This window comes from Betta splendens, chromosome 1 (assembly GCF_900634795.4).
Source record: "Betta splendens chromosome 1, fBetSpl5.4, whole genome shotgun sequence".
NCBI lineage: Eukaryota > Metazoa > Chordata > Actinopteri > Anabantiformes > Osphronemidae > Betta > Betta splendens.
In genome coordinates, this window is record NC_040881.3 from 21,803,108 (window position 1) to 21,829,832 (window position 26,725).

Consider the following 26,725-nt stretch of genomic DNA (forward strand, 5'->3'; position numbering starts at 1 on the left):
CGTGGTGTGTGCACTGATCTCCCAGCTGGTTTTTGGTTTGTTGATGTGCACGATCAACATCCATGCTTTTTATTTGCTTTCCCCATTATTTTTATTTTCTTTATTATTTCAATAAATCACACAAAAGGACAACTCTCTCATCTGCTTCTTTATGGAAAATTTCCACCACAAAACCACAGTACAAAAGTTGTTTAGTTATTAATGTGTTAGCCTAAGGTACATCCCTGCTTCTTATTTATTTTGCTCCAATTGTTTACTTAACAGATTTGCTTGGTTTCAGCAGCTGGTTGCACCCCTTACTAAGAGTATATATATTCTATATATACTCCTCTTGTTAAAGCAAAGCTGTCCATCACAATATGGCATTCAGCGTAAGATATGCTGCTTGTTAAACTGCTGGACAGTTAAAAAAAAAAAGGAGATCTCCATGCAGGTGATCCATTTTCCACACCGCTTATTCCCATATGCGGGGTCGCGGGGGTGCTGGAGCCTAACCCAGCTGGCTATGGGCGAGAGGCGGGGTACACCCTGTGCGACGGGACACACACACACAGACATACAACCATTCACACAAACTCACACCTAATGCAGATGGGAGGAAGCCGGAGAACCTGGAGAGAACCCACTCAAACACAGGCAACGTGTAAACGCCACACAGAAAGGCACCAGGGCCACCTCCGGGAATCGAACCTGGCTGTGAGGCAACGGTGCTACCCACCGCACCACCATGCCGCCCGTGCGTAAGTACCGTTAAGTACTTTTTATAATATTGACCTAGACAGCATTCATTCTGAATCATAACAGTCCAAATTTACCTTATCTACCTTTAACACATAACCACTATCATTCAATTAATTCAATCTCATAAACCTCAATCACATGCTGTAGAAAAAAACTGTCTAAAATAACCGGTCTTCCGTAATAACTCGTGACCAAATTCTGAACGCTGCACTGGTTGCTCTTAGTGACGGCAGCAGTTTGAAGCAGGAAGAAGCATGTTATCTGTCCATGACGATGCCGTGTAAATGTTGTGTTAATGTCTTGTCTGTACACGATTTAAGTAAATGTAGTTGTACAAGAAACAACCTGACGCAGTTTGAACGTCGCTCGTGTTGTAGTTACATGACTTAAAAGAGGAAGTGAGTCTGCTCCTGAATTGCTACGCTCTGCTTTCAATAAAGAATCAAATGTGAAACCTCTGCATTTTGTCTTTGGAGCCATGATTGAGTTTAACCAACATCAACAAAAACAATATTATCAAACACTTGTTCATTTAACTGTGAAATTAGCTAAATAAGTCGTAATTAATGGAATTCTATCTATTGGTTTAACTTGTTTTTGTCACAAACACACGATGGAGGAAGGACCCAAATGCACAGCGTCAACTTGAGTAAGAACAATAGTTTAATGGTCAAGTTCAGGCAGGCAGAGGTCATACATGGTGCAGGCAAAAACAGGATCCGACGGGGAGTAGGCGAGGTCAAAAACAGGCAATGGTCAGACTTACGGCTCAGGACTGTCAAAGGCTGGACTAGAGACAAGGTAGGGTAACAAAACTGGGTCATACAGGAACATGAGATACAAGATAATGCTGGAATGCTGGTCAAGACAATGCAGGCAATCTAGCAAGGTGCTATGGTGAGAGGTGGTGCTTAAATACAGGTGAGTAGATTACTAGTAGGAAACAGGTGAGTTAACTAAAACTGGAAAGAAAGCTGGATTAACTGGATATGAATGCTGGGCAGGAAGTGGTACAAAAATAAAACCGGAAATGAGTATGACAGTGAATAATCGTGAACTATGACAGTTTTGTCGCATTTGTGTTAGAGTCACCATCACTTCAATGAAGCCGGCAGCTTCTCTCATTCATTCTGGTCAATTTCTAAAGTTATTCAATGACTTCTTGTTTTTGTTTTCTTGTTTGTGAGCTTTTCTGTACGACATCAAACTGTTATTGGTAAAGAAAATAAAGAAAATGAAAAGTAAAATGTCAAAGAGCAGCAACGAGGACACAGGTTATACAGGATAGATTCTTTATTAACAATCTGTCTGTGACCAGAACGTCTACTTCATATTACAACACTAGAGCATTAATGTGTGAAAACACTGTTTATACAAAAATGAAAGCGAGTTAGTGAATTATACGCATAAAAATATTTTAGGTTTTTTGACAGAATTACAGTCAACCCTGTCCCCGATATCTAACTACTGCACCACACACTTCATTTCCAACATGATCCTGGTGGACTGGACACAGAGCAGCTGGTCTCAGATCAGTTCACACAGAGTCGTCTCCACTGGTTCTGGTTCCTCTGTCAGTCAGTTGTGGATGAAGCACTGCTCCCAGTAACATCAACCAGTCAGAACCTCTACACACACTGCTGCTGCTTCTACATCTGGATCATCTCCAGCTGCAGAGAGAATGAGAGCAGAGAGCAGATCAGTGAGTGTCTACAGAGACTCCCTTCATCATCTGTCACATCCAGGACAAAGAGCAGCAGGACTTCATCATCACATCATCACATCACAGCAGAAGTGGAGCAGCTGTTAAGCTTCCTTTTAGCTCATTGGCCTGAGCTCAGTTGGTGTCGGACTTGGAAGGCAAAGTCTGTGGTTCGATTCTTTGTCTTTGTGTGTCCTTCAGTGAGACCCAAATGCAGGAAACAAATTTAAGGAAAACGTCAACTAAAATATTAACAAAAAATTCTGCTGACTCTGCACATTTCCCTCCAGTCCACAGTGAAACAAACTGCTGAGTCATGGCTTTAGAGACGACTTCCTGTTGGTCCATCACAGACAGAGTCGCTGTGTAGTGACCAACATCTTCTCTGCTTTGAAACATCAGCTGACACAGAAACATGAGAAGCTTTGGAGCAACTAATGACAGAAGGACACAGACACAGATGTGATGACTGGACTTCAGCAGAGGTTCTGCTCTGGACCAGCACCACATGGTTACTACATGGAACCATGGTTCTATCAGCCAGACTGATCTCAGAGCTGTGACACACATGAACCTGATCAGTAGTTAGTGTTGATGCTACGACACTTTGATGAGTGACTGGAGCTTTACAGGAAACACTGGATCTCTGCTGTGACACTAACTGAGTTTAGTCCAATACTGCTGAAAGCAGCACAGACTGACTCCAACCTCTACTGACCTCAGAGTCTGCAGTCCACAGTCTGGACTCTGCTTCAGGGCAAGAAGACGCTTCACTGATGAATCCTGCAGGTTGTTGTATCTCAGGTCCAGTTGTGTCAGATGTGACGGGTTGGACTTCAGAGCTGAGACCAGAGAATCACAGCTGATCTCTGACAAACTGCAGCCCCACAATCTGAATAAAGAATCAAAGATGTGGATCAAAGCATTAATAATGAGTCAGATTTGTCCTGATCACTGATTTTCAGTCTAAAATGAGCAGAGTGACTTTGTGCTTGTGTTGTTGTGTCGTCATGATCTCAGCTTCTACACATCATCCACATGTCAGCACAACATTCATACACCTGTTGATGTCAGCACTGATTCACAAGCTGCTGTTGACCTCAGTCGCATCTGGAATCAGTGGAGAAGCTGATGGACTCAAACTTGATTAAAGCCAAATATTAGTGGCAATGATTTTCTCTGATTCTTGTGATAAAGTGAATTGAAACCAACCAACACTGGACATTTTCTCCAGCTTCTTCAGAAACATCAGTGAGAAATGCAAGTGTGTAACTTGTGAAGATTTCATCTCAGTCAAACACAACTCACTGAAATGAAGTGAAACTGCAGAAGAAGAATGTGATGAATGAGTTTCCAACCAGGATGGACCTGCCTGGTTCCACTGGGAACAAACACACACTCACTGACTGGCTCCTGTTTGGTGCCACCTTGTGTTTCTGTGCAGTGGTTCTGATGAACTGGACTTTGTGTTGATGTTAACTGACTGTGTGGTGTTCACAGCTGGAAGGACCTGGGTTCAGCAGGAGCCTTTCTGTGTGGGCTTCTCATGTTCTCCCTGTGTGTGTGTGGGTTCTGTTCTGGTTCTGCAGCTTCCTGCCACAGTCCAAAGACCTGAAGTTCTGCTGCTTAGCTGCTGACTCTGAGCTTCCATAGGTCTGATTGTCTGTCTCTGTGTGTTGGACCTGTGATGGACTGGTGACCGGTCCAGACTGGACCCTGCCTCCTGCTGAGTGACAGCTGGGATCAGCTCCAGAACCACGCAGACCCAAAAGAACAGGTTGTTGGGATAATGGATGCATAGATGCAGAGGAAACCACGGTGAAAACCACGACTGGACTTTTGGACTTGGACCAGTTCTGGTTGTTTCATTAGTCTGTTATGAAAGAACTTTAGGACTTTTATCCCTTAGAAACAATTTGGGTTCAACATTTAAAGAATATTGTTTTATATTGTTGTCTGTGTTTTAATGTTCAGTCTTCTTTCAGTGGAACCGAAGTGATCAAACTATACAGTAAGTGAACAAAAACAAAACCATTAACTCTCAGGAGCGAAACCTGCTGGTTCCCTGAAGCAGAACCACAGTCAGAACCTAGAACCTAGAACAGTAACAGTCAGTGAACTGACCCCAGAGTCTCCAGTCGACAGCGACGACTCCTCAGAAAACCACACAGACGCTTCACTCCTGAATCCTGCAGCTTGTTCCAGCTCAGGTCCAGTTGTGTCAGATGTGACGGGTTGGACTTCAGAGCTGAGACCAGAGAATCACAGCTGATCTCTGACAAACTGCAGTGACTCAATCTGAAGAAAGAATCAAAGATGAAACAGTAGAAAACACAGAGTCAGTTGAAACCATTCAGTGACTCATCGTGTGTTTGGAGCTGAAGACGCTTCAGAAAGTAGAATTTTAGGAGCTAAAAGGTCCCAAGATTAGAACCAACAGGATGCAGGTTAAAACAGTAACAAAGACTCATTAACATTAATGACAACACGCTGCTGCTTCAGCTCAGACGTCATGACTTCACGTCTTCAACTCTGCAGCTCCACCACTGGTTCCATCTGGACTCACTCATGTTGTACTGACACATTTATCTGAGCTTCTGCTAAAGATCCTCATGAGTCCAACTCAGGTTCTGGATATGTGACACACTTATAGAAACATATAGTAAATGTTCTGTTGATGGAATGACATCGTCACAGAAACATTTTATACCGAGGAAACATTTTTAAGAGTCAAACTGATGGAAAGAGTCAAACAAGCAGATTCAGAACTTCAGAACTTCAGAACATCATGGGTTTGAAAAACTGGGTCAGAACCAACATAATGGAACCTTAGAAAAGGGTTGGAGCATCAGCTACTGATCATAGATTTGATAATTTCTGACTCATTAAACATTTACAGTACTTGGTTTTTATTCTTTTTGACTTTACCATGAAGACCCTCAGTGTGGATCAGTAGAACTTCAGCCTCGTGTCAGCACAATGTTCACATTCACATTAAGCTCACACAGAACTAAAACATGAAGTCTGACCTCAGAGTCTCCAGTCGACAGTGACGACTCTGCAGAAAAACACACAGATGCTTCACTCCTGAATCCTGCAGCTTGTTGTAGCTCAGGTCCAGTTGTGTCAGATGTGACGGGTTGGACTTCAGAGCTGAGACCAGAGAATCACAGCTGATCTCTGACAACCTGCAGCTCATCAATCTGAATAAAGAATCACAGATGAAACAGTAGAAAACACATTTAGTTGAATCCATTTGTAACAACTGCCCCTTCGCGCCACTTGAGGCGCTGTTTTGTTTCCTCCTTGTGTTGAGATCATTTCCTGTGTGTTGCCAGGTCTAATGAAGGATGTGAATCACTGGGCCTAATGGTTTTTAAGTTTGGCCTTTTGTTTCATTCTTGCTGGTGTCGTGGGTCGTAAGCTTGAAGCTGCGTCCAGGTTACAATAAGTTAAAGAGGCGTTTTCTGTCATTTGATGTCCTGTCCTTTGTCACCTGTGAAGGTTTGTAGTCTTCTCCAGTCGCAGTCTTGTCTTTGTTTCATGTTTAGGATTTAGTTGCCCGTTGTAATGGAGCGTATTTAGTTTAGCCTGTAGGACACAGGGCTGTTTACATTAGTTCTCAGTCGTCCAGTGTCGTCATCTTGTGTTTTCATGTAACATATAGAGTAATTATATAGAGTCATTGGTTTAGTCGTTACCTGCACAGCAGTGATTTTTACTTCTCACATTTTGTGCCGTGCAGAGAGTTTGTATAGTTTTCATGTCTGTCTGTGTTATTGTCAGGCTTCGTCACCACAGAGAACAGAGACACTGACTCCACACATGCTTTAGGACCAAAGTGTCTCCATAGGATCCAAGCTGTCAGTGACCTTTGACCTTCTTCACTCCTCTGGAACAGCTGTGCTTCCTGCTGCAGGTGATGGTGGTTCTGTGATGCTGCTAGGATTCATTTCCTCTTCTCTGCTCCTCCTCCAATCAAACATCATCCACTGTCTGTGGTGTTTGATGATCATTAATAAGCTTCACTCAACTATTTAGTTCTGTGTGTCCTGTTCTGAAGCTGCTGCTGATTCTCTCCTGCTTCTCTTTGCTTCAAGCAGATTCTCTGTAGCTGCTTTATACAAGTGTCTTCATTTAGTCTCAGTCACTTCCAAGAGTCACAGTCAAACATCAAACATTTAAATAACATTTTCTCTATTAAACCATTGTGACTTTTTACTTCCTTCCTCTCAGTCACTGAACAGTTGAATGTGATCTGTCTTAAAGATGTTTTGACCTCATGAAAAACCTGCTACAGTTCACATTACATTAAACTCACACAGAACTAAAACTTGGAGTCTGACCTCAGAGTCTCCAGTCGACAGTGACGACTCTCCAGAAAACCACACAGATGCTTCACTCCTGAATCGTCCAGGTCGTTGTTAGTCAGGTCCAGTTGTGTCAGATGTGACGGGTTGGACTTCAGATCTGAGACCAGAGAATCACAGCTGATCTCTGACAAACTGCAGGAACTCAATCTAAATAAAGAGTCAAAGATGTGGATCAAAGCATTAATAATGAGTCAGATTTGTCCTGATCACTGATGTTTAGTCTAAAATGAGCAGAGTGACTTTGTGCTTGTGTTGTTGTGTCGTCATGATCTCAGCTTCTACACATCATCCACATGTCAGCACAACATTCATACACCTGTTGATGTCAGCACTGATTCACAAGCTGCTGCTGGAACCAGTAGAAAACCAGACGTGTTGGATCAAAGACTTCATCTGGTTCCTTTCATTCATCGTCTTCTCTCTAAATCTGAACTATTCTGTGTCGTCTGATGGAAAATGTTCAGACTAATGTTTGGATCAAACTCCAAACTGACCATTATTGATGAAGTGAATCATCTTTAGAACTGATCCCAGTCAGATGGATGTTCTCTGCTCTGGTTCTACATGGAACCTAGAACCTTCTGTTGCAACATGTCTGCAGCCTCATATTCATGCTCCTGTTTCCTGCTTGTGTCTCTACAAAGTGACATCATTGTCTGACAGGAAGCATCACACACAGGTTGAAGTGTCGCCTCTTGATGGAGACGAATCAGACGCCACTAAAGATCCTTCAAAACATGTGGAGACGTGATTTACTCTGAGTCTCTGCTGTTTTAAAGAAAAAGACAAACGTTTGTTCATGAGCTTCATAGACTTTAGAGAGTCACAAGAAACTGTCAATCATTCCTGCAGGTTTCTGAGACATATGAGTCTCTTTTCGTTCTAGATTCAAGTGGAGATGTTAGAAGTAATGAGCTGAAAAACTGCTGCTGAGGCATGAACCAGGAAAAACACTGACCTCAGAGTCTCCAGTCGACAGTGAGGACTCTCCAGTCCAGCACACAGAACCTTCACTGATGAATGTTGAAGGTTGTTGAAGCTCAGGTCCAGATGTGTCAGATGTGATGGGTTGGACTTCAGAGCTGAGGCCACAACTTCACAGTGAGTCTTTGTGAGTCCACAGTTAATAAGTCTGTGATGACAGAAAATATAAAGTCTATAAATGTGAAGTGTCTCTAACACAAACTGACTTCATTAATGTTGATGCTGAAGCAGCTCTAGCTCAGTTGGTCTCATCCATCACAAAGTGTGAAACTAAGCTAAAGCTAAAGTTTCTCTATTGGATTTGACTTAAAGCTCCATTGAGCAAAGAAAGACAGAAGATCCTGATGTAGCAATCCACGTCTGGACTGAGGTAACCTGACCTACACGTGAACTTAACTCCCTCCTTTGAAGAGCCCCTCTGTCCCTTTCAGTCCCCAGAGATAAGGGACCCCGAATCTTTCTCCACAACAGGATCACCACAGGCACCAATTGACGCCAACATCTCAAATGTCCATATCAAAAGAACCCTGAGTCCACTTTGTTGATCTACCTGTAAATCCCTCAGGATTCCACCTCTGCTTATCATGCCAAAAGGACAGGCTGTCCCATTTATCACTGAGAAGCTGCCTCTCCCAGAACTGGGACCACCAGCCATAAAATGTAGAATGTGCTCATCAAAGAGAACGAGAGACTTCATTTGGACACAGGTTCTGGTTCAGATGCACCAGAACTTTCAACTTCCATGTAACTGATGTCATTGTATTCTGTGGACAAAATGTTTTCATTTGATATTAGATTGGTTTCTGTGTGATGTTTAATGCCTGATCTACAGATTTGCCAGGAAATTCTTAAAGTTACAAAGGGACTTCAACTCATCACCATGCTTTCCTTTGTGTGAAGGCACAAAGTTGAAATAGAGAGACTCACCTTCTTTACTTCTTTTAATCTGTGCAACATACACATGGACTATTTCCACCAGCTACAATTAGGTATCCTCATTATTGTATCATATTTTTAAGTGTTACAATTGTTTAATTAGTAATGTCCAGATTAGGTCATTCATAATTTGATTTTGCTTGCATTTATTATCCGTGTATGTTTTAGTGTTTACTGGGTGTTGCATAAGACAAAACCAGTCATCATGAATAACATTTAATTTGTCACAGCATTGTAAGGGACCACATATAAGACCTTAAGATTCTATGCATTTAATATTGCTGGTTAACCATTCTGACTTCTCTGCCCATTTGAGTGTCAAAGTGATCACTACATGTTTATTGTGTTATGGTGTGATGGAACTTTGAGCTTGATGAAAAGAGAAGAGCTTAGTTATCCCAGATTTAGGAGCGATCCAAATCAAATAGTTTGATTCCTGATCTGAAGAGGCGGAACTCTTCACCACTGGTTGAAGTCATTTCTCCGCCCTGCAGTGACCACTGCCCCAGGGGTATTTAAACCAGTGACACCCTAGTGAAAGCGGATTTCCCTCTACCTTCAAACTTCTTTCACCTTTTCTTTTTGCGTCGCATTACTTTTCTTTAATTTTCCTTTGTTCTTAAATTTTGTAAACCTAAGTTAAACTTAGAAACACGAACGAACAACGATTTTTGTAACGTTAGAAAGTCATCAAGAAACTACGCGAAACTGAAACTATCACAACCAGTCCTTAATTGACTCGCTATTTTTGATCGAACCAATTAAATTAGATTCCAGCCCGTTTGCTTTTGGGCTAGTTTAAGCAGCGCTGACGTTTTGCAACACCTTGGAAGTCCAGCCTGGCTGACTGTTACTCTGCTGAACCCGAGCCGTCCTCATCACCGCGGGCGACGACTTCTGGCCCAGAGGCCGTGGCACCTGGACCAGAGAGGACACGCCTGCTCAACCAACTGGTAACAGGAGACGCTGCACAGCGGCTACAGCTCCAAACTAAGGCAAGACGAACATCTCTGATCCTCTGAGAAGTCTGGTGTTTCTCAAAGCTCTAAAATTGAACATCCCAAATTGATTAGTTATCCTTAGATTCGAACTAGTTAGAGACAAATACTTCTTTCGCTTGGTCATAGCCATCACACACTCAGGTCTTGACCATTCTTTGGGTTTTCACTCATTGATTCATTCACTGTTCATCATCTCATTCTGATTGTTCTCTCATTTTCTATTCTGTTTATTTGAGTATTTCCATATTATGTTATTCATATATCCAGTAGTGTTAGATTAATAAAACGTTAAAAGGAATCTGGTTTTGTGTGCGTTGTTCTTCAGATTTAAGCAGAGGTCACTGAACCGCGACAAGAATTCACGGCATAAGAGACTGATTTGGTTTTAATCACAAGAAAGTGGTTATTGTTGTTCATGAGTGGTAACTCATTGAATTGATATCTGGCTTTGACTAGATTAATACAAGCGTGGTTTCAGCTTTAAAACAAACCTGGTTCCCCAACTTCGAGGTATATTAATGCTTTGCATTAATATCAAACTATTAATAATTTGAATCCGCTACACTGATGTTCACTAACTTTACAGCTGCTTTGATCTGATCCTCAACAAAGACGTTTTCTAGTAACCAGTAGTTGATGCTTTCACTCTGAACTTTTAGATTCTGTGTGAAGTGTTTCTCTTTAACACTGAGGCTTCAGCTTCATGTTGCTGTAGAATATTAATGATCACATTAACGTTGGACTTACTGAGCCTTTCTGCAGTTCCTCACAGCTGGAATCAGTCTCCGTCGTCCCTCCCATGATGTCTTGTACTGGTCCAGGTCCAACTCATCCAGAACCTCCTCTGACATCTGCAGCATGTAGGCCAGAGCTGAGCACTGGATCAAGGAGAGTTCCTTCTCTGATCTGTTCTCTGACTTCAGGAACTCTTGGATCTGCTGATGGACTGAGTGGTCGTTCATCTCCATCAGAGAGTGGAAGATGTTGATGCTTCTGTCTGGACAGATTCTATCACTGTTCATCTCCTTCAGGTTATTGATGATTCTCTGGATGGTTTCTGGACTGATCTTTCTGTGACCCAGCAAACCTCCTAAGATTCTCTGGTTGGACTCCAGACAGAGGCCATGAAGGAAGCGAACAAACAGGTCCAGGTGGCCACTTGGACTGTGGAGGGAGTTAGACATGGTTCTACTCAGGACATCTTCCAGAGATGAATAAACTTTGTTATAATAATAAATAGAAGAAGAATTATGATGTTCATATGTCCAGACTTTCCTCAAAAAGAAAACACCATCATCCTCCTCCTCATCATCATCCCAGTCTTTCCTCAGAAACTCCTCCAGTTCCTCCATCTTCCCGTTGGTGTAACAGAGCATCATGTGAACAGCAGCCAGAAACTCCTGAACGCTCAGATGAACAAAGCTGAACATCTTGTCCTTGGTTTTCCTCCCTCGCTCCTGTTTAAAGATCTGTGTGAACACTCCTGAACACACTGAGGCTCCTCTGACATCGATGCCGCTCTCTTTCAGATCTTCCTCATAGAAGATCAAGTTTCCCTTTAGCAGCTGCTTAAAAGCCAGTTTAGCCAATGACTTGATGTAGTTGCTGCTCTGTTCTGGTCCGTACTTGTCTTTAGTCCGATCCATCTGAAACCCCAGGAACTCTGCGTACATCTCCGTCAGGGTCTTGGGCAGCTCTCCTCCCTCTCTGGTTTCCAGCAGATCCTCCAGAACCGTAGCAGTGATCCAGCAGAAGACTGGGATGTGGCACATGATGTGGAGGCTTCGTGCCGTCTTGATGTGGGACATGATTGTGTTGCTCTGCTCCTCATCTGTGAATCTCTTCCTGAAGAACTCCTCCTTCTGTGGGTCAGTGAACCCTCTGACCTCCGTCACCACCTCAACAAAGTCTCCATGAATCTGATTGGCTGCTGCAGGTCGTGTGGTGATCCAGATGCGAGCAGAGCGTAGTAGTTTTCCTCTGATGAGGTTTGTCAGCAGCTCATCCACTGAGGTGGACTCTGTGACGTCACGTTGACCCGTCTCCTTCTCACTGGTGCTACAGTCCAGTTGGAGGCGACTCTCGTCCAGTCCATCAAACACAAACAGGAGTTTGAACCTGCTCTTGTCAAAGTTGCTGTTTCCTGATGACTGTAGATGTGTAAAGATGTAATTCAGAGCCTCCAGGCTGATGGACTCAGTTTCTGGGATACATTCATGAATGAGCTCTGACAAACTAAACTTCTGTCCCTTCAGTGGATTCAGCCGACGGAAGGTGAAGGGGAAAATCAGGTGCACGTCTTGATTGGACCTTTGTTGGGTCCAGTCCAACACAAACTTGGTCACAAAGACTGTTTTTCCAATCCCAGCGATTCCATTGGTCAACACTGTTCTGATGCGTCTGTATTTACCAGGGGGATGTTTGAACAGGTCACTGGGCTTCACTGGCTCCTCTGCTGATCTTTGCTTCTGCTGTGTCGTCTCAACCTGTTGGACCTCATGCTGTGTGTTGATGTGTGAGTCCGGCCCAGCTGTGATGTACAGCTCTGTGTAGATGTCATCCAGATGTTGGTCGACTTCTGACCAGCCTGGTTTCACACACACAAACTGGTCTTGGAGGTTTGATTGAAGCATCTGCTGGTAATATGTGATGGGCTGTGGCTCTGGTACTGGGACCATTGGATCTGGGTCCAACAAAACACAAAGAAGACAAAGTGTGAGGTGTCACAAATGTCTGATTCATTGATTCAAGTTTTTGTGTTATCGAAAATTATGAAAGAGCCTGAAACACTAGAACTAGTAAAGAGAAGAACTTTGCTGTATCTAAATATTAAATCCTGGTCCACATTTGACCAACTAATTCTCCAACACATCAGTAAATGTGTGATTGTTTGTGTGATGTTAAATGTAAAGATAAATCCTCTTACTCTGCAGACAGTCAGCCAGCTCCTCCTGCTTCATCCTCCTCAGGAAGTTCACTGTGATCTTCAAAAACGCGTCTCTGCTGCTCCTCCTCTGCTCTTCATCCTCACCATCCAACTCCTCCTCATCCTCCCTCTGACTCTCTAAGCATTCTGGGTAATCTGGACTCAGAACCTTCTGCATCTTCTTCAGCTCCTTCTTCACAAACGTGACAACGTTTTCCTCCAGCAGCTGGAACAGAAACTATATGAATGACCTGATCCAACTAAAACCATGGAGCCAAACATCAGATCCATGTTGGACACACTGACATCCACTGGTCTAAAAAGTGCAGCATGATGATTGAACACAACAGATGGACAGTAGTAGTTGTACATGTACAGACCATAAATATGGAGTCCAGCTGTGTTTGGTGCTGCTGGACAGACTGAGCACTGGGAACCTCTGAGCTCTGCTGGTCCACTCTGTGGAGGAACCATGAAGAATGAGTCCACACAGAGACACACACAAGGTAAAGGTCCATGAAGTGATGTTGGATGTGAGCAGTGAGTCAGAGACTCCCTGTAGTGGTGAAGGTTTACTGTCAGTCAGTTGCTTCAGTCTCAGCTCTGAACAACATTTATCTCTGCCTCCCTCACTGAACAAGGGTGAAGTGTTGGAATAAGGAGTCTGCTGTGATTAGACTGGTTGTACTGGGCAGCTCCCAGTGGGAATATGTTGAACTAGGAACATTTAACTACTTCCTACATTCATTCATTGTTGGACATCGGCTCTGATGTCGACAATAGAGACAAACAGTCGTCTTCACTGCAACAACATCACAACTGAAGTCTCAGTAGTAACTTCAATTTACTGCTGCAAGTGAAGAAGCTTTAAGGCATTTGACCAAAACCTTCACGTAGAGACGTCAATAAACAGATTTGATCAGAGATGATCAGCTGCTTCCTTTGACGTCAGCACTTCATTAGAAGAGGAGCAGCCCCTGAGACCCTCTACAGGATCAGAGCTTTAGCTACTGCTGGATGGAGATTTGATCAATGATCAGAGTGAAGAAAGCTTCTGCTTCACATCAACACTTCAAACACAAATCAAACAGATCAACAAATGGAAACAACACAAATGATTATCATCAGAGAAAGTTTACATCAGATTGTTCAGAATGATTCAAACTGACAACAACTCACTGTGAGTCTGGTACAGGTCGGTCTTTGAAATTAATACTGAGGTCCTTTGACCGGTCGCTCTTGAAGGACACACAGCTGGGTCCAGGTCCAGGTTCAGGTCCAGGTCCAGGTCCAGCAGATCCTCGTCTCTGATGGGACCTGATAGAAAAACACCTACAGTGACTCTCACACACTGAGTCCTGAATGAGCAGTAACAGTAAATCAGTGATGTGTCTGTGACTTGGAGACAGAATCATCACCTCTGATCTTTTCTCTTTATCTCCATTCTTCTGGTTTTAGTGGGAGGGGCTCCCTCCTCTCTGTCCTCAAACTGGTTCATGCTGCTGGATTCACACTTTCTACCTTCATGTGGAGAAGAAACACAAATCATTCATCTTTACATCAACTCAAATCCTTCATCATCATCAGGTGCTCCTCCACTGATTGTCTCTTCTTCTGTGGTTCATATCAGTGTCAGCTGGATGCAGTCAGACAGTGGGAGGCAGAGGAAGCAGCTGTTATAAATCTATAAAGAGTTCATTGAATGGTGCAAAGATTACACTTGAGTTCGACATTTTTAGAATAAATACTACCAAAATTCCAGTCTTCGTGTTTTGGTAATTTCAGGTTATGACTTTATGGCAGAAAGACGTCAGAATAAGACCTCAGGAAAGAAGAAGCAGAGAGACTGTTTGAAATCATAAAGACAAGAACATTGTCCAGACTTAAAGCTCATCCAGCTGGTTTGAGATGAACTGGACAGAAGAGTGAAATAAAAGCATCCGATTTAGGGGAACTTCTGCAACGAGAAAAGGAGCTTTCTGATTTCCATTGTAGAAAGAATGAGACAAGTGTGATCAGCTGCTGTTTCAGCAGACACATCAACACATCTTCATATCATCGGACTGGAACTATTCTGGACATGAGTTAATATACGGAAGGTGCCGTTTCGACCTGGTGGCTGCAGAGCTGTTTTGGTCGTCTAGGAATCCGCCCTAAACAGAGGGGTTCTGTCACAGCTCAAGTCATTCAGTCACGGTTTCGGTTCATTTCCGGTTTTATTTTGTCACTACTTCCTGTTTCATCACCACCACCAGCAGTTCCAGCTTCACTTCGGTTTCTAGTTAACTCACCTGTGTCCTATTGGTAATCAACCCACCTGCATTTAAGCACCACCTCATGCCAGCACCTTGCTGGATTGTCTGTGTTTGTGTGTTATGACCAACGTTCCTGCGCTACTTTGTGTCCAGTCCCAGTGTATGATCTGGTTTTGTTCTAGTCGTTTTTGTCTCTTGTCCAGCCTCTGGTAATAGTGAGCCGTGAGTTTGACCATTGCCTGTGTTTGACCTCGCTTTTGCCTACTTCCTGTCAAACCTTGTTTTTGCCTGTATCGTGTATGACATCTGCCTGCCTGACCACGAACACATTAAACTGCCGTTTTTACTCTAGTCACGCTGTGCATTTGGGTCCTTCTTCCTGGAGTTGTGACAAAGGCTACTTGTAGCATCAACAAATATAACACCACTGGTTTATTTAGAAGTTCAATTAGAAAACAAACTATAGTTGATGAATATCTCCATGCTTTAAATAATAAGTCATGTTTTTTTAATCATTTTTCTTGTTAGTTGTTTCAGTGGTTGTTGTTTGTGTTTCTTACTTTATTACATGAATAATGACCTTTGTGTTTAATCTCTGATGCACCACATGAACAGAGAATAATACAAAAACCCTGTTACACTGGATAACAGCTGTAGCAGCAGTTTGTCTGTGACTAAGTCATTTGTTCATTTCACAGCAGGCAGCGTTGTAGCCCTCTTGTGGGCGTTGAAAAAATGGTCACAGTTCTCAAACACTATGTCAGGTTTTGGTGGAGATCGGACCCACATGCACAGCGAAACGCAGCAGACATATGGATTAAGTAAAGGGCTTTATTGCGGGAATCATAGTCTCAAAACAGCCGGGGTCATACACTTGAAAGCATGAGGGGATCGGCACAGAAGGAGCAGGCTCAATCACTTCCAGAGGACAGGCACGGGTCGGTAACATAATTCACAGTGTACAATACCAGGTCAGGATCAGACGAGAATCAGAAGTCGAAAAAATACGGAGCGGGGTCAAACACGAAATGAGCTCTCAATGGAATGCTGGAAAGTGACGGTAGGGGTACAACGATCTGGCGGAGAACTAAGGAAACAGGTGGTGGTTAAATACAAGAGGTTGACTACTGATTTTAAACAGGTGTGTGTAATGAGGACCGGGAGTAAAGCGGGAACTGCTGTGGTGTGACCAGAAACGGAAGTGCTTACAAAATAAAACCGGAAACTGGAACCAAAACCTGACAAGGTAAAACAGAAAAGTCCTTTCAAAATAAAACTGAGAACGAAAACCTGACACACTATATAATGAAGACACTATGGTTTGTTTCAGCGAACTAATTATAATCACAAAATACCACAAGCAAATTAACCCGTGTGGAAACCTAGAAAAGCAAATAAACACCACAATAAAGCGACCCGCATCTTTTCTGCCATTGTTGTTTAACAACACAATAGTCGCTTAGAAGCGGTCAACGAACGAACGAACGATCCGTAAAAAGCCGTATGAACGAAAAAGGAACGAACAGTAGCGTGTGCTGCTCGCTAGAGAGCCTGAGTTATGAACGACGAACGAGAACGATGAACGGCCCAAGCTGCGTTTCATGGTGACTGGTAGAGAAAAGTGAAAGTGAAACTTATAACAAAAGTAAGAAAAATAATGTGTTTACATGGTGCAATTACTGTGTCGAAAATGTATTATTATTAATATAATTGGTGTTCTTATTATTGTTATATTTTATTATTTTGTGGCACAGTAACACAAAATCAACACGATAGAATTTGTGAGTATTTACTGTATTAAGAAAAATACATTATATACACAATAATACGACACACATCTACAAGAATCCATTCATTAATTACGATTTCATTAAGGTATAATGTATGTCGGGTGCCAGATGACAAATGAATGAACGTTAAATATCAGACATTGTTCATTCCCTTGTTTCTCAGTCCACACAGCCCAATAACTGATCTACAGCTGTCACGTGACAAAAGAACGAAAGAACGATCCGTAAGGATCCGTGTGAACTCATCACAAAAGAACACAGAGTCTGAGGGTCTGGTTGTCATTTGGCAAAAAAACAGACACTGAATCCCATCAACTCCTCACATCCGGTTCTTGTCAGTGTTAGTTTGACAGAAGTGGATCGTGTCTGTTCTTCCTCTACATTAACAAACAGACTCAGTAAAGGTAATGTTGTTAAACTCACTCACCTCAACTTTTCCTCTTCTTCTTGGTATTTATTTAACTTCCTTCCGCTCTGTTCTCTCTAAATGAAGTTTAAACAGTCCCGTTCGACACAGTATTGTTTTTTTTAAGCGGAAGTGTCGAGGAGTAGCGTCTTGAGCGAGTATCAAATCACGTGACCACGTAAGAGAGAGGCTTTAACAAGAGTAATTACAGTCAACACTGTCACCGATGTCTAAATACTACCACTTCATTTGTTCACTTGTTCTGGCTCCTGTTTCAGTCTGTTGTGTAGGACGCTCTGCTCCCGGTAACATGGACCTATCAGAACTTCTCCACCTGCAGAGAGAATGAGAGCAGAGAGCAGATCAGAGAGACTACCTTCATCATCTGTCACATCCAGGACAAAGAGCAGCAGGACTTCAGTCGTGTTCACAGCACAAGTGGAGCAGCTGTTAAGCTTCCTTTTAGCTCATTGGCCTGAGCTCAGTTGGTAGAGCTTCGGACTCGGAAGGCAAAGGTTCGATCCCCCGCCTCAACATCAGGTGTGTCCTTGAGCAAGACACTTCGCACTAGAGCGCCCTCATGTGGCGGAAAAAAAATTTAGGGGAAAGTAAAGGAATTACCTTTCCTTTAACGTCTTGGACTGAACCATCAAGTCTGCTGACTCTGCACATTTCCCTCCAGTCCACAGTGAAATAAAATGCTGAGTCATGGCTTTAGAGGCGACTTCCTGTTGGTCCATCACAGACAGAGTCGCTGTGTGGTGACCAACATCTTCTCTGCTTTGAAACATCAGCTGACAAAGAAACATGAGAAGCTTTGGAGCAAACTAATGACAGAAGGACACAGACACAGATGTGATGACTGGACTTCAGCAGAGGTTCTGCTCTGGACCAGCACCACATGGTTACTACATGGAACCATGGTTCTATCAGCCAGACTGATCTCAGAGCTGTGACACACATGAACCTGATCAGTAGTTAGTGTTGATGCTACGACACTTTGATGAGTGACTGGAGCTTTACAGGAAACACTGGATCTCTGCTGTGACACTAACTGAGTTTAGTCCAATACTGCTGAAAGCAGCACAGACTGACTCCAACCTCTACTGACCTCAGAGTCTGCAGTCCATAGTCTGGACTCTGCACCAGGTCACAGAGAGCCTTCACTCCTGAATATCGCAGTTTGTTGAAGCTCAGGTCCAGTTGTGTCAGATGTGACGGGTTGGACTTCAGAGCTGAGACCAGAGAATCACAGCTGATCTCTGACAAACTGCAACCACTCAATCTGAATAAAGAATCAAAGATGTGGATCAAAGCATTAATAATGAGTCAGACACTTACTGATTTTTTTACTTCCTTTCTTTCAGTCATTGAATGTGATCAGTCCTGAAGGTGATTTGACCTCATGACAAACCTGCTACAGTTCACATCACATTAACTCACACAGAACTAAAACATGGAGTCTGACCTCAGAGTCTCCAGTCGACAGTGACGACTCTCCAGAAAACCACACAGACGCTTCACTCCTGAATCCTGCAGCTTGTTCCAGCTCAAGTCCAGATGTTTCAGTTGTGACAGGTTGGACTTCAGAGCTGAAACCAGAGAATCACAGCTGATCTCTGACAAACTGCAGCCACTCAATCTGAATAAAGAATCAAAGATGACACAATAGAAAACAATGAGTCAGTTGAAACCATTCAGTGTCTTATTGTGTGTTTGGAGCTGAAGATGCTTCAGAAAGTAGAAGTTTAGAACCTAGAAGGTCCAGGACCAACAGGATGCAGGTTAAAACAATAACAAAGACTCTTAACATACATACTTAACATTAAGTAACTAAGGTTCCAGACACGTGACACGTTTATAGAAACATGTTCTATCGACGGAACAACATTGTCACAGAAACATTTTATACTGAGGAAACAGTTAATGGAGTCAAACTGATGGAAACAGACTAAAACTAAACAATGATCGGACAAAACCACAGAAAGCGAAAACAGACTTTACTATGAAGACCCTCAGTGTGGATCAGTAGAACATCAGCTTCATGTGACAGCACAACGTTTACTTCGCATTAAAATCACACACAACTAAAACATGGAGTCTGACCTCAGAGTCTCCAGTCGACAGTGACGACTCTCCAGAAAACCACACAGATGCTTCACTCCTGAATCCTGCAGCTTGTTGTTACTCAGGTCCAGTTGTGTCAGATGTGACGGGTTGGACTTCAGAGCTGAGACCAGAGAATCACAGCTGATCTCTGACAAACTGCAGCCATTCAATCTGCATAAAGAATCAAAGATGAAACAGTAGAAAACACAGTCAGTTGAAACCATTCTGTCTCATGGTGTCATGTTTTTCAACATCTTTGTGTTTTTTTTGTGATTCATTGGTTTGTTCCATGTCGTCTTGATGGAGACAGAACCAACATGATCCTGACTGAAAAGTTCCTGTCTAAACTCTGATAAACACCAGTGAACTTCAGGCTTCGTCACCACAGAGAACAGAGACACTGACTCCACACATGCTTTAGGACCAAAGTGTCTCCATAGGATCCAAGCTGTCAGTGACCTTTGACCTTCTTCACTCCTCTGGAACAGCTGTGCTTCCTGCTGCAGGTGATGGTGGTTCTGTGATGCTGCTAGGATTCATTTCCTCTTCTCTGCTCCTCCTCCAATCAAACACCATCCACTGTCTGTGGTGTTTGATGATCATTAATTGTCACGGCGCGGTGTGCGCGAAGATGGCGACCCACATGCACGGCTTTAGGAGACTCTTAGGTTCAGATTGAGGGAGTTTATTGTCCTCAGTAGTCATATACAGGCAGAGTTCAGAACCGGGTAAGCAAATGGGCAAAAGTACAAAAACGGCAGGCAGGCGGTTAGTCAAAACAGGTTCTCGGTCAAAACACATACAGACAGCGTGGTAACCGGAAAGTGCTGGAATGGAACAATTCAAAAACAACAATCTGGCAGGGAACAAAAGTAAGTGCTGGTGGTTACAGTATATACTGAACTAAAGACCGAATTGAAAACAGCTGAACAAAATAAACAGGAAATGGAAAACAGAGACTGTGACATTATTATGAGCTTCACAAAACTATTTAGTTCTGTGTCCTGTTCTGAAGCTGCTGCTGATTCTCTCCTGCTTCTATTTGCTCCATAAGATTCTCTGTAGCTGCTTTATACAAGTGTCATCATTTAGTCTCAGTCAGTTCAAAGAATCACAGTCAAACATGTAAGGCACGTTCTCTTTGTAGAACCATCATCAACACTTACTGACTTTTTTACTTCCTTTCAGTCATTGAACAGTTGAATGTGATCAGTCCTGAAGGTGATTTGACCTCATTATAAACCTGCTACAGTTCACATCACATTAATCTCACACAGAACTAAAACATGGAGTCTGACCCCAGAGTCTCCAGTCGACAGTGACGACTCTCCAGAAAACCACACAGATGCTTCACTCCTGAATCCTGCAGGTTATTTCCACTCAGGTCCAGTTGTGTCAGATGTGACGAGTTGGATTTCAGAGCTGAGACCAGAGAATCACAGCTGATCTCTGATAACCTGCAGCCGCTTAATCTGAATAAAGAATCAAAGATGTGGATCAAAGCATTAATAATGAGTCCGATTTGTCCTGATCACTGATGTTTAGTCTAAAATGAGCAGAGTGACTTTGTGCTTGTGTTGTTGTGTCGTCATGATCTCAGCTTCTTCATGTCATGGTCTGGGTTCTTTAGACATTATTAGTTCCATTTCCTGTTTTTTTTTACTCTTTTCTGGTTTCTGTTCTACCATGTTGTTCCAGTATTACTTCCGGTCACATCATTCAGTCAGCTGCAGTCAATTAGCATCTGTCATGTATTTAGTCTCCAGCATTCACCTCATTCCCCTGCCAGATCGTAGCATTTTATCCTTTGCTTGAACTCTGATTCTGCCTGCACCCTGTCTGTATCTCCACCCTGTGATCATCTGAGTATCGACCACTGCCTGTACCTTAAATCCTTCTAATGTACCTGCCTGTCTCCAGAGCCGTGCATGTGGTTTCACCATATTAAGCAGCCTGACACTTCACACCATCCACATATCAGCACAATAATAAAACACCTGTTGATGTCAGCACTGATTCACAAGCTGCTGCTGGAACCAGAAGAAAACCAGATGTGTTGGATCAAAGACTTTATCTGGTTCCTTTCATTCATTGTCTTCTCTCTAAATCTGAACTATTCTGTGTCGTCTGATGGAAAATGTTCAGACTAAAACTCCAAACTGACCATTATTGATGAGGTGAATCATCTTTAGAACTGGTCCCAGTCAGATGGATGTTCTCTCCTCTGGTTCTACATGGAACCTAGAACCTTCTGTTGCAACATGTCTGCAGCCTCATATTCATGCTCCTGTTTCCTGCTTGTGTCTCTACAAAGTGACATCATTGTCTGACAGGAAGCATCACACACAGGTTGAAGTGTTGCCTGTTGAGACGAATCAGACGCCACTAAAGATCCTTCAAACATGTGGAGACGTGATTTACTCTGAGTCTCTGCTGCTGTGTCACATTTAATGAAAAAGATGCCACAAACTTCTGTTCATGAGCTTCATAGGCTTTATGGTACGACTGGTTGTCTGACCACCAGGCAATGTATTTAAACCAGGGCTTGAGTGGGTCTAGTTGCTGGTGAGGCACAGTAGTTTGTGATGTACAGTATGGCTCATGTTAGGATTGTAGTACAATACGAAGTGGTCATAGAGCCTGTTCTTCCGTGAGAAACCATAAGTCTGTGTTTGTATTACTGCCTGCCTTGAGCGTTTTTCCTATTTTTTGTGTTTTAGCGACAGTGCTTTGCGTTTTTGCCTCCCTTGTCTTTTGCAAGCGTTTTTAGTTGGTATGGTTTTTGTAATAAACCCTTTTGTTTTTGGAAAACAACGACTTGTTGTCTCTCTGCATCTTGGGTTCCAGTCACTCCATGTGTGAAAATGTAACAGAGACAAAACCACTGACCTCAGAGTCTCCAGTCGACAGTGAGGACTCTCCAGTCCAACACACAGAACCTTCACTGATGAGTCCTGCAGGTTGTTAAAGCTCAGGTCCAGATGTGTCAGATGTGACGAGTTGGACTTCAGAGCTGAGGCCACAACTTCACAGTGAGTCTCTGTGAGTTCACAGTCAGAAAGTCTGTAATGAAAATATAATTTTAAGTCTATAAATGTGAAGTGTCACATGAAGTGACACAAACTGGCTGTCACAACCTCAGTCATTTACATCACTGTTTTGTTCATTTCCGGTTTTATGTTCTAAGTACTTCCTGTTTCCAGTCACTGTTAGTTTCAGCCAGCTTGACTTCCGATTTCAATTAACTCACTTGCAACCTATCTAGCCATGCTTTCCAGTACTTAAGCACCACCCTTAGCCTGGTTACCTTGCCACTTTGTCTGCGTTCATTCCATGACCAGCATTCCAGCATTGTCGAGTCGCCAGTTCCAGTGCATGACCCTGTTTGGTAAAACCATCTTGATTCTAATTCAGTCTCTGATAGTCCGATCTAGTGTGTTTGACCTCTGCCTGTTTTTTGAGCACGTCTTTGCCAACACCTTGTCGGACCTTGCTTTTGCCAACCTGTGTATGACCAATGCCTGTCTGACTACGTTCTTATTAAAACACTTGTTTATCCAAGCCACACTGTGCATTTGGGTCCTTCCACAATTGTGCCATTGTGACACTGGCACAATGGTGATGCTGAAGCAGCTGTAGCTCAGTTGGTCTCTTTTGGATTTGACTCAAAGCTCCATCGAGCAAAGAAAGACAGAAGATCCTGATGTTTACTAACTTTACAGCTGCTTTGATCTGATCCTCAACAAAGACGTTTTCTAGGAACCAGTAGTTGATGTTTTCACTCTGTGAACTTTTAGATTCTGTGTGAAGTGTTTCTCTTTAACACTGAGGCTTCAGCTTCATGTTGCTGTAGAATATTAATGATCACATTAACGTTGGACTTACTTAAACTTTCTGCAGTTCCTCACAGCTGGAATCAGTCTCAGTCGTCCCTCCTCTGATGTGTTGTACTTGTTCAGGTCCAACTCATCCAGAACCTCCTCTGACATCTGCAGCATGTAGGCCAGAGCTGAGCACTGGATCAAGGAGAGTTCCTTCTCTGATCTGTTCTCTGACTTCAGGAACTCTTGGATCTGCTGATGGACTGAGTGGTCGTTCATCTCCATCAGACAGTGGAAGATGTTGATGCTTCTGTCTGGACAGATTCTATCACTGTTCATCTTCTTCAGGTTGTTGATGATTCTCTGGATGGTTTCTGGACTGTTCTCTGTGTGACCCAGCAAACCTCCTAAGATTCTCTGGTTGGACTCCAGACAGAGGCCATGAAGGAAGCGAACAAACAGGTCCAGGTGGCCACTTGGACTGAGGAGGGATTTTTGAATGGTGTTGTACAAGAGGTTGTCTAACTTTGTAATTCTGCAGCCTTTACCCATAACTCCTCCAGTGCTTCCATCTTCCCGTTGGTGTAACAGAGCATCATGTGAACAGCAGCCAGAAACTCCTGAACGCTCAGATGAACAAAGCTGAACATCTTGTCCTTGGTTTTCCTCCCTCGCTCCTGTTTAAAGATCTCTGTGAACACCCCTGAACACACTGAGGCTCCTCTGACATCGATGCCGCTCTCTTTCAGATCCTCCTCATAGAAGATCAAGTTTCCCTTTAGCAGCTGCTTAAAAGCCAGTTTAGCCAATGACTTGATGTAGTTGCTGCTCTGTTCTGGTCCGTACTTGTCTTTAGTCCGATCCATCTGAAACCCCAGGAACTCTGCGTACATCTCCGTCAGGGTCTTGGGCAGCTCTCCTCCCTCTCTGGTTTCCAGCAGATCCTCCAGAACCGTAGCAGTGATCCAGCAGAAGACTGGGATGTGGCACATGATGTGGAGGCTTTGTGCCGTCTTGATGTGGGATATGATTCTGTTGCTCTGCTCCTCATCTGTGAATCTCTTTCTGAAGAACTCCTCCTTCTGTGGGTCAGTGAACCCTCTGACCTCCGTCACCACCTCAACAAAGTCTCCATGAATCTGATTGGCTGCTGCAGGTCGTGTGGTGATCCAGATGCGAGCAGAGCGTAGTAGTTTTCCTCTGATGAGGTTTGTCAGCAGCTCATCCACTGAGGTGGACTCTGTGACGTCACGTTGACCCGTCTCCTTCTCACTGGTGCTACAGTCCAGTTGGAGGCGACTCTCGTCCAGTCCATCAAACACAAACAGAAGTTTGAAGCTGCTCTTGTCATAGTTGCTGTTTCCTGATGACTGTAGATGTGTAAAGATGTAATTCAGAGCCTCCAGGCTGATGGACTCAGTTTCTGGGATACATTCATGAATGAGCTCTGACAAACTAAACTTCTGTCCCTTCAGTGGATTCAGCCAACGGAAGGTGAAGGGGAAAATCAGATGCACGTCTTGATTGGACCTTTGTTGGGTCCAGTCCAACACAAACTTGTTCACAAGGACTGTTTTTCCAATCCCAGCGATTCCATTGGTCAACACTGTTCTGATGCGTCTGTATTTACCAGGGGGATGTTTGAACAGGTCACTGGGCTTCACTGGCTCCTCTGCTGATCTTTGCTTCTGCTGTGTCGTCTCAACCTGTTGGACCTCATGCTGTGTGTTGATGTGTGAATCCGGCCCAGCTGTGATGTACAGCTCTGTGTAGATGTCATCCAGACGTTGGTCGATTTCTGACCAGCCTGGTTTCACACAGAGAAACTGGTCTTGGAGGTTTGATTGAAGCATCTGCTGGTAATATGTGATGGCATGTGGCTCTGGTACTGGAACCATTGGATCTGGGTCTAACAAAACACAAAGAAGACAAATTGTGAGGTGTCAACAAATGTCTGGTTCATTGATTCAAGTCTTTATGTTAATGAACAGGCTGAAACAGTAGAACTAGTGAAGAGAAGAACTTTGCTGTATCTGCTTATTGAATTCTGGTCCACATTTAACCCACTAAACCTCCAACACATCAGTAAACGTGTGATTGTGTCTGTGATGTTAAATGTTGATAAATCCTCCTACTCTGCAGACAGTCAACCAGCTCCTCCTGCTTCATTTTCCTCGGGAAGTTCACTGTGATCTTCAGAAACGCGTCTCTGCTGCTCTTCCTCTGCTCTTCGACCTCACCATCCAACTCCTCCTCGTCCTCCCAAAAAATTGAGCCATACATCAGATCCATGTTGGACACACTGACAATTCACTGTCTAAAAAGTGCAGCATGAGATGATTGAACACAACAGATTAACAGTAGTATTTGTACATGTACAGACCATAAATATGGAGTCCAGCTGTGTTTGGTGCTGCTGGACAGACTGAGCACTGGGAACCTCTGAGCTCTGCTGGTCCACTCTGTGGAGGAACCATGAAGAATGAGTCCACACCAACACACACAAGGTAAAGGTCCATGAAGTGATGTTGGATGTGAGCAGTGAGTCAGAGACTCCCTGTAGTGGTGAAGGTTTACTGTCAGTCAGTGGCTTCAGTCTCAGCTCTGAACAACATATATCTCTGCCTCTCTCACTGAACAAGGCTGAAGTGTTGGAACAAGGAGTCTGCTGGGATCAGACTGGTTGTACTGGGCAGCTCCCAGTGGGAATATGTTGAACTAGGAAGATTTAACTACTTCCTACATTCACTCATTGTTGGACGTCGGCTTTGGTGTCGACACTGAGCACAAACAGTCGTCTCCACTGCAACAACATCACAACTAAAGTCTCCAGTAGTAACTTCAATTTACTGCTGCAAGTGAAGAAGCTTCAAGAGATTTGACCAAAACCTTAATGTAGAGACGTCAATAAACAGATTTGATCAGAGATGATCAGCTGCTTCCTTTGATGTCAGCACTTCAGTAGAAGAGGAGCAGCCCCTGAGACCCTCTACAGGATCAGAGCTTTAGCTACTGGCTGGATGGAGATTTGATCAATGATCAGAGTGAAGAAAGCTCCTCCTTCACATCACAACTTGAAACACAAATCAACCAGATCAACAAATTGAAACAACACAAATGTTTATCTTTGGAGAAAGTTTACATCAGATTGTTCAGAATGATTCAAACTCACTGTGATACAGGTTGGTCTTTAAAATTAATAAAACGCTCATTTGACAAGTCGCTCTTAAAGGACAAACAGCAGGGTCCAGGTCCAGGTCCAGCAGATCCTCGTCTTTGTTGGAACCTGACATAAAAACACCTATGGTGACTCTCACACGTTGAGTCCTAAATGAGCAGTAACAGTAAATCAGTGATGTGTGTGTGACTTGGAGAAAGAATCATCACCTCTGAGCTTTGTTCTGGTTCTCATGGTCCCCACACAGACTGGTTTTAGAGGGAGGGGCTCCCTCCTCTCTGTCCTCACACTGGTTCATGCTGCTGGATTCACACTTTCTGCCTTCATGTGGAGAGAAAACACAAATCATTCATCTTTGCTCCGTCACTGATTGTCTCTTCTTCTGTGGTTCATATCAGTGTCAGCTGGATGCAGTCAGACAGTGGGAGGCAGAGGAAGCTGCACCAGTTGCTCTACTTCTGTCAGGGACCACAACCAATCTGATCACATTGACATAAACTAAC

General features: G+C 43.4%; 2 protein-coding genes across 10 annotated transcripts; both read right to left on the bottom strand.

Annotated features, from left to right (window-relative positions):
• Positions 1 to 1,400: 1,400 nt before the first annotated feature.
• On the bottom strand, positions 1,401 to 26,539 carry LOC114863684 (NACHT, LRR and PYD domains-containing protein 12-like). 8 transcript variants are annotated; one of them, XM_055507674.1, is made up of 11 exons: positions 26,432 to 26,539; positions 13,843 to 13,980; positions 13,044 to 13,122; positions 12,664 to 12,889; positions 10,485 to 12,420; positions 7,775 to 7,948; positions 6,790 to 6,963; positions 5,473 to 5,646; positions 4,568 to 4,741; positions 3,162 to 3,335; positions 1,401 to 2,411 (listed from the first exon to the last, which is right to left on the bottom strand). In XM_055507674.1, exons 1-11 carry the CDS (start codon positions 26,518 to 26,520, stop codon positions 2,402 to 2,404), a joined length of 3,348 nt encoding a protein of 1,115 aa, XP_055363649.1. In that variant the 5' UTR covers positions 26,521 to 26,539; the 3' UTR covers positions 1,401 to 2,401. The 8 variants fall into 8 exon arrangements, with proteins under 8 accessions (XP_055363649.1, XP_055363634.1, XP_055363721.1 ...); XM_055507659.1 differs by lacking the exon at positions 26,432 to 26,539 and adding an exon at positions 14,082 to 16,347; XM_055507746.1 differs by lacking the exons at positions 4,568 to 4,741; positions 26,432 to 26,539 and adding an exon at positions 14,082 to 16,348.
• LOC129603994 (NACHT, LRR and PYD domains-containing protein 14-like) lies at positions 17,057 to 23,734 on the bottom strand. 2 transcript variants are annotated; one of them, XM_055508228.1, is made up of 7 exons: positions 23,109 to 23,734; positions 22,113 to 22,286; positions 20,522 to 20,695; positions 19,221 to 19,394; positions 18,583 to 18,756; positions 18,226 to 18,399; positions 17,068 to 17,448 (listed from the first exon to the last, which is right to left on the bottom strand). In XM_055508228.1, exons 1-7 carry the CDS (start codon positions 23,594 to 23,596, stop codon positions 17,352 to 17,354), a joined length of 1,455 nt encoding a protein of 484 aa, XP_055364203.1. In that variant the 5' UTR covers positions 23,597 to 23,734; the 3' UTR covers positions 17,068 to 17,351. The 2 variants fall into 2 exon arrangements, with proteins under 2 accessions (XP_055364220.1, XP_055364203.1); XM_055508245.1 differs by lacking the exon at positions 18,583 to 18,756 and having other exon boundaries at positions 17,057 to 17,448.
• Positions 26,540 to 26,725: the final 186 nt, after the last annotated feature.

Excerpts from the sequence above, each read along its gene's own strand:
- LOC114863684 (XM_055507659.1), bottom strand. The coding sequence starts at position 14,212 with ATGATTTGTGTTTCTTCTCCACATGAAGGTAGAAAGTGTGAATCCAGC. Across the intron at positions 4,742-5,472 it reads TGTCGACTGGAGACTCTGAG|ATTGAGTCACTGCAGTTTGT; the intron begins GTCAGACTTCAT and ends TTCTTTCTTCAG. Across the intron at positions 3,336-4,567 it reads TGTCGACTGGAGACTCTGGG|ATTGTGGGGCTGCAGTTTGT; the intron begins GTCAGTTCACTG and ends TTCTTTATTCAG.
- LOC129603994 (XM_055508228.1), bottom strand. The coding sequence starts at position 23,596 with ATGGGTAAAGGCTGCAGAATTACAAAGTTAGACAACCTCTTGTACAAC. Across the intron at positions 20,696-22,112 it reads TGTCGACTGGAGACTCTGAG|ATTAAGCGGCTGCAGGTTAT; the intron begins GTCAGTGGTTTT and ends TTCTTTATTCAG. Across the intron at positions 18,400-18,582 it reads TGTCGACTGGAGACTCTGAG|ATTGAGTGGTTGCAGTTTGT; the intron begins GTCAGACTCCAT and ends TTCTTTATTCAG.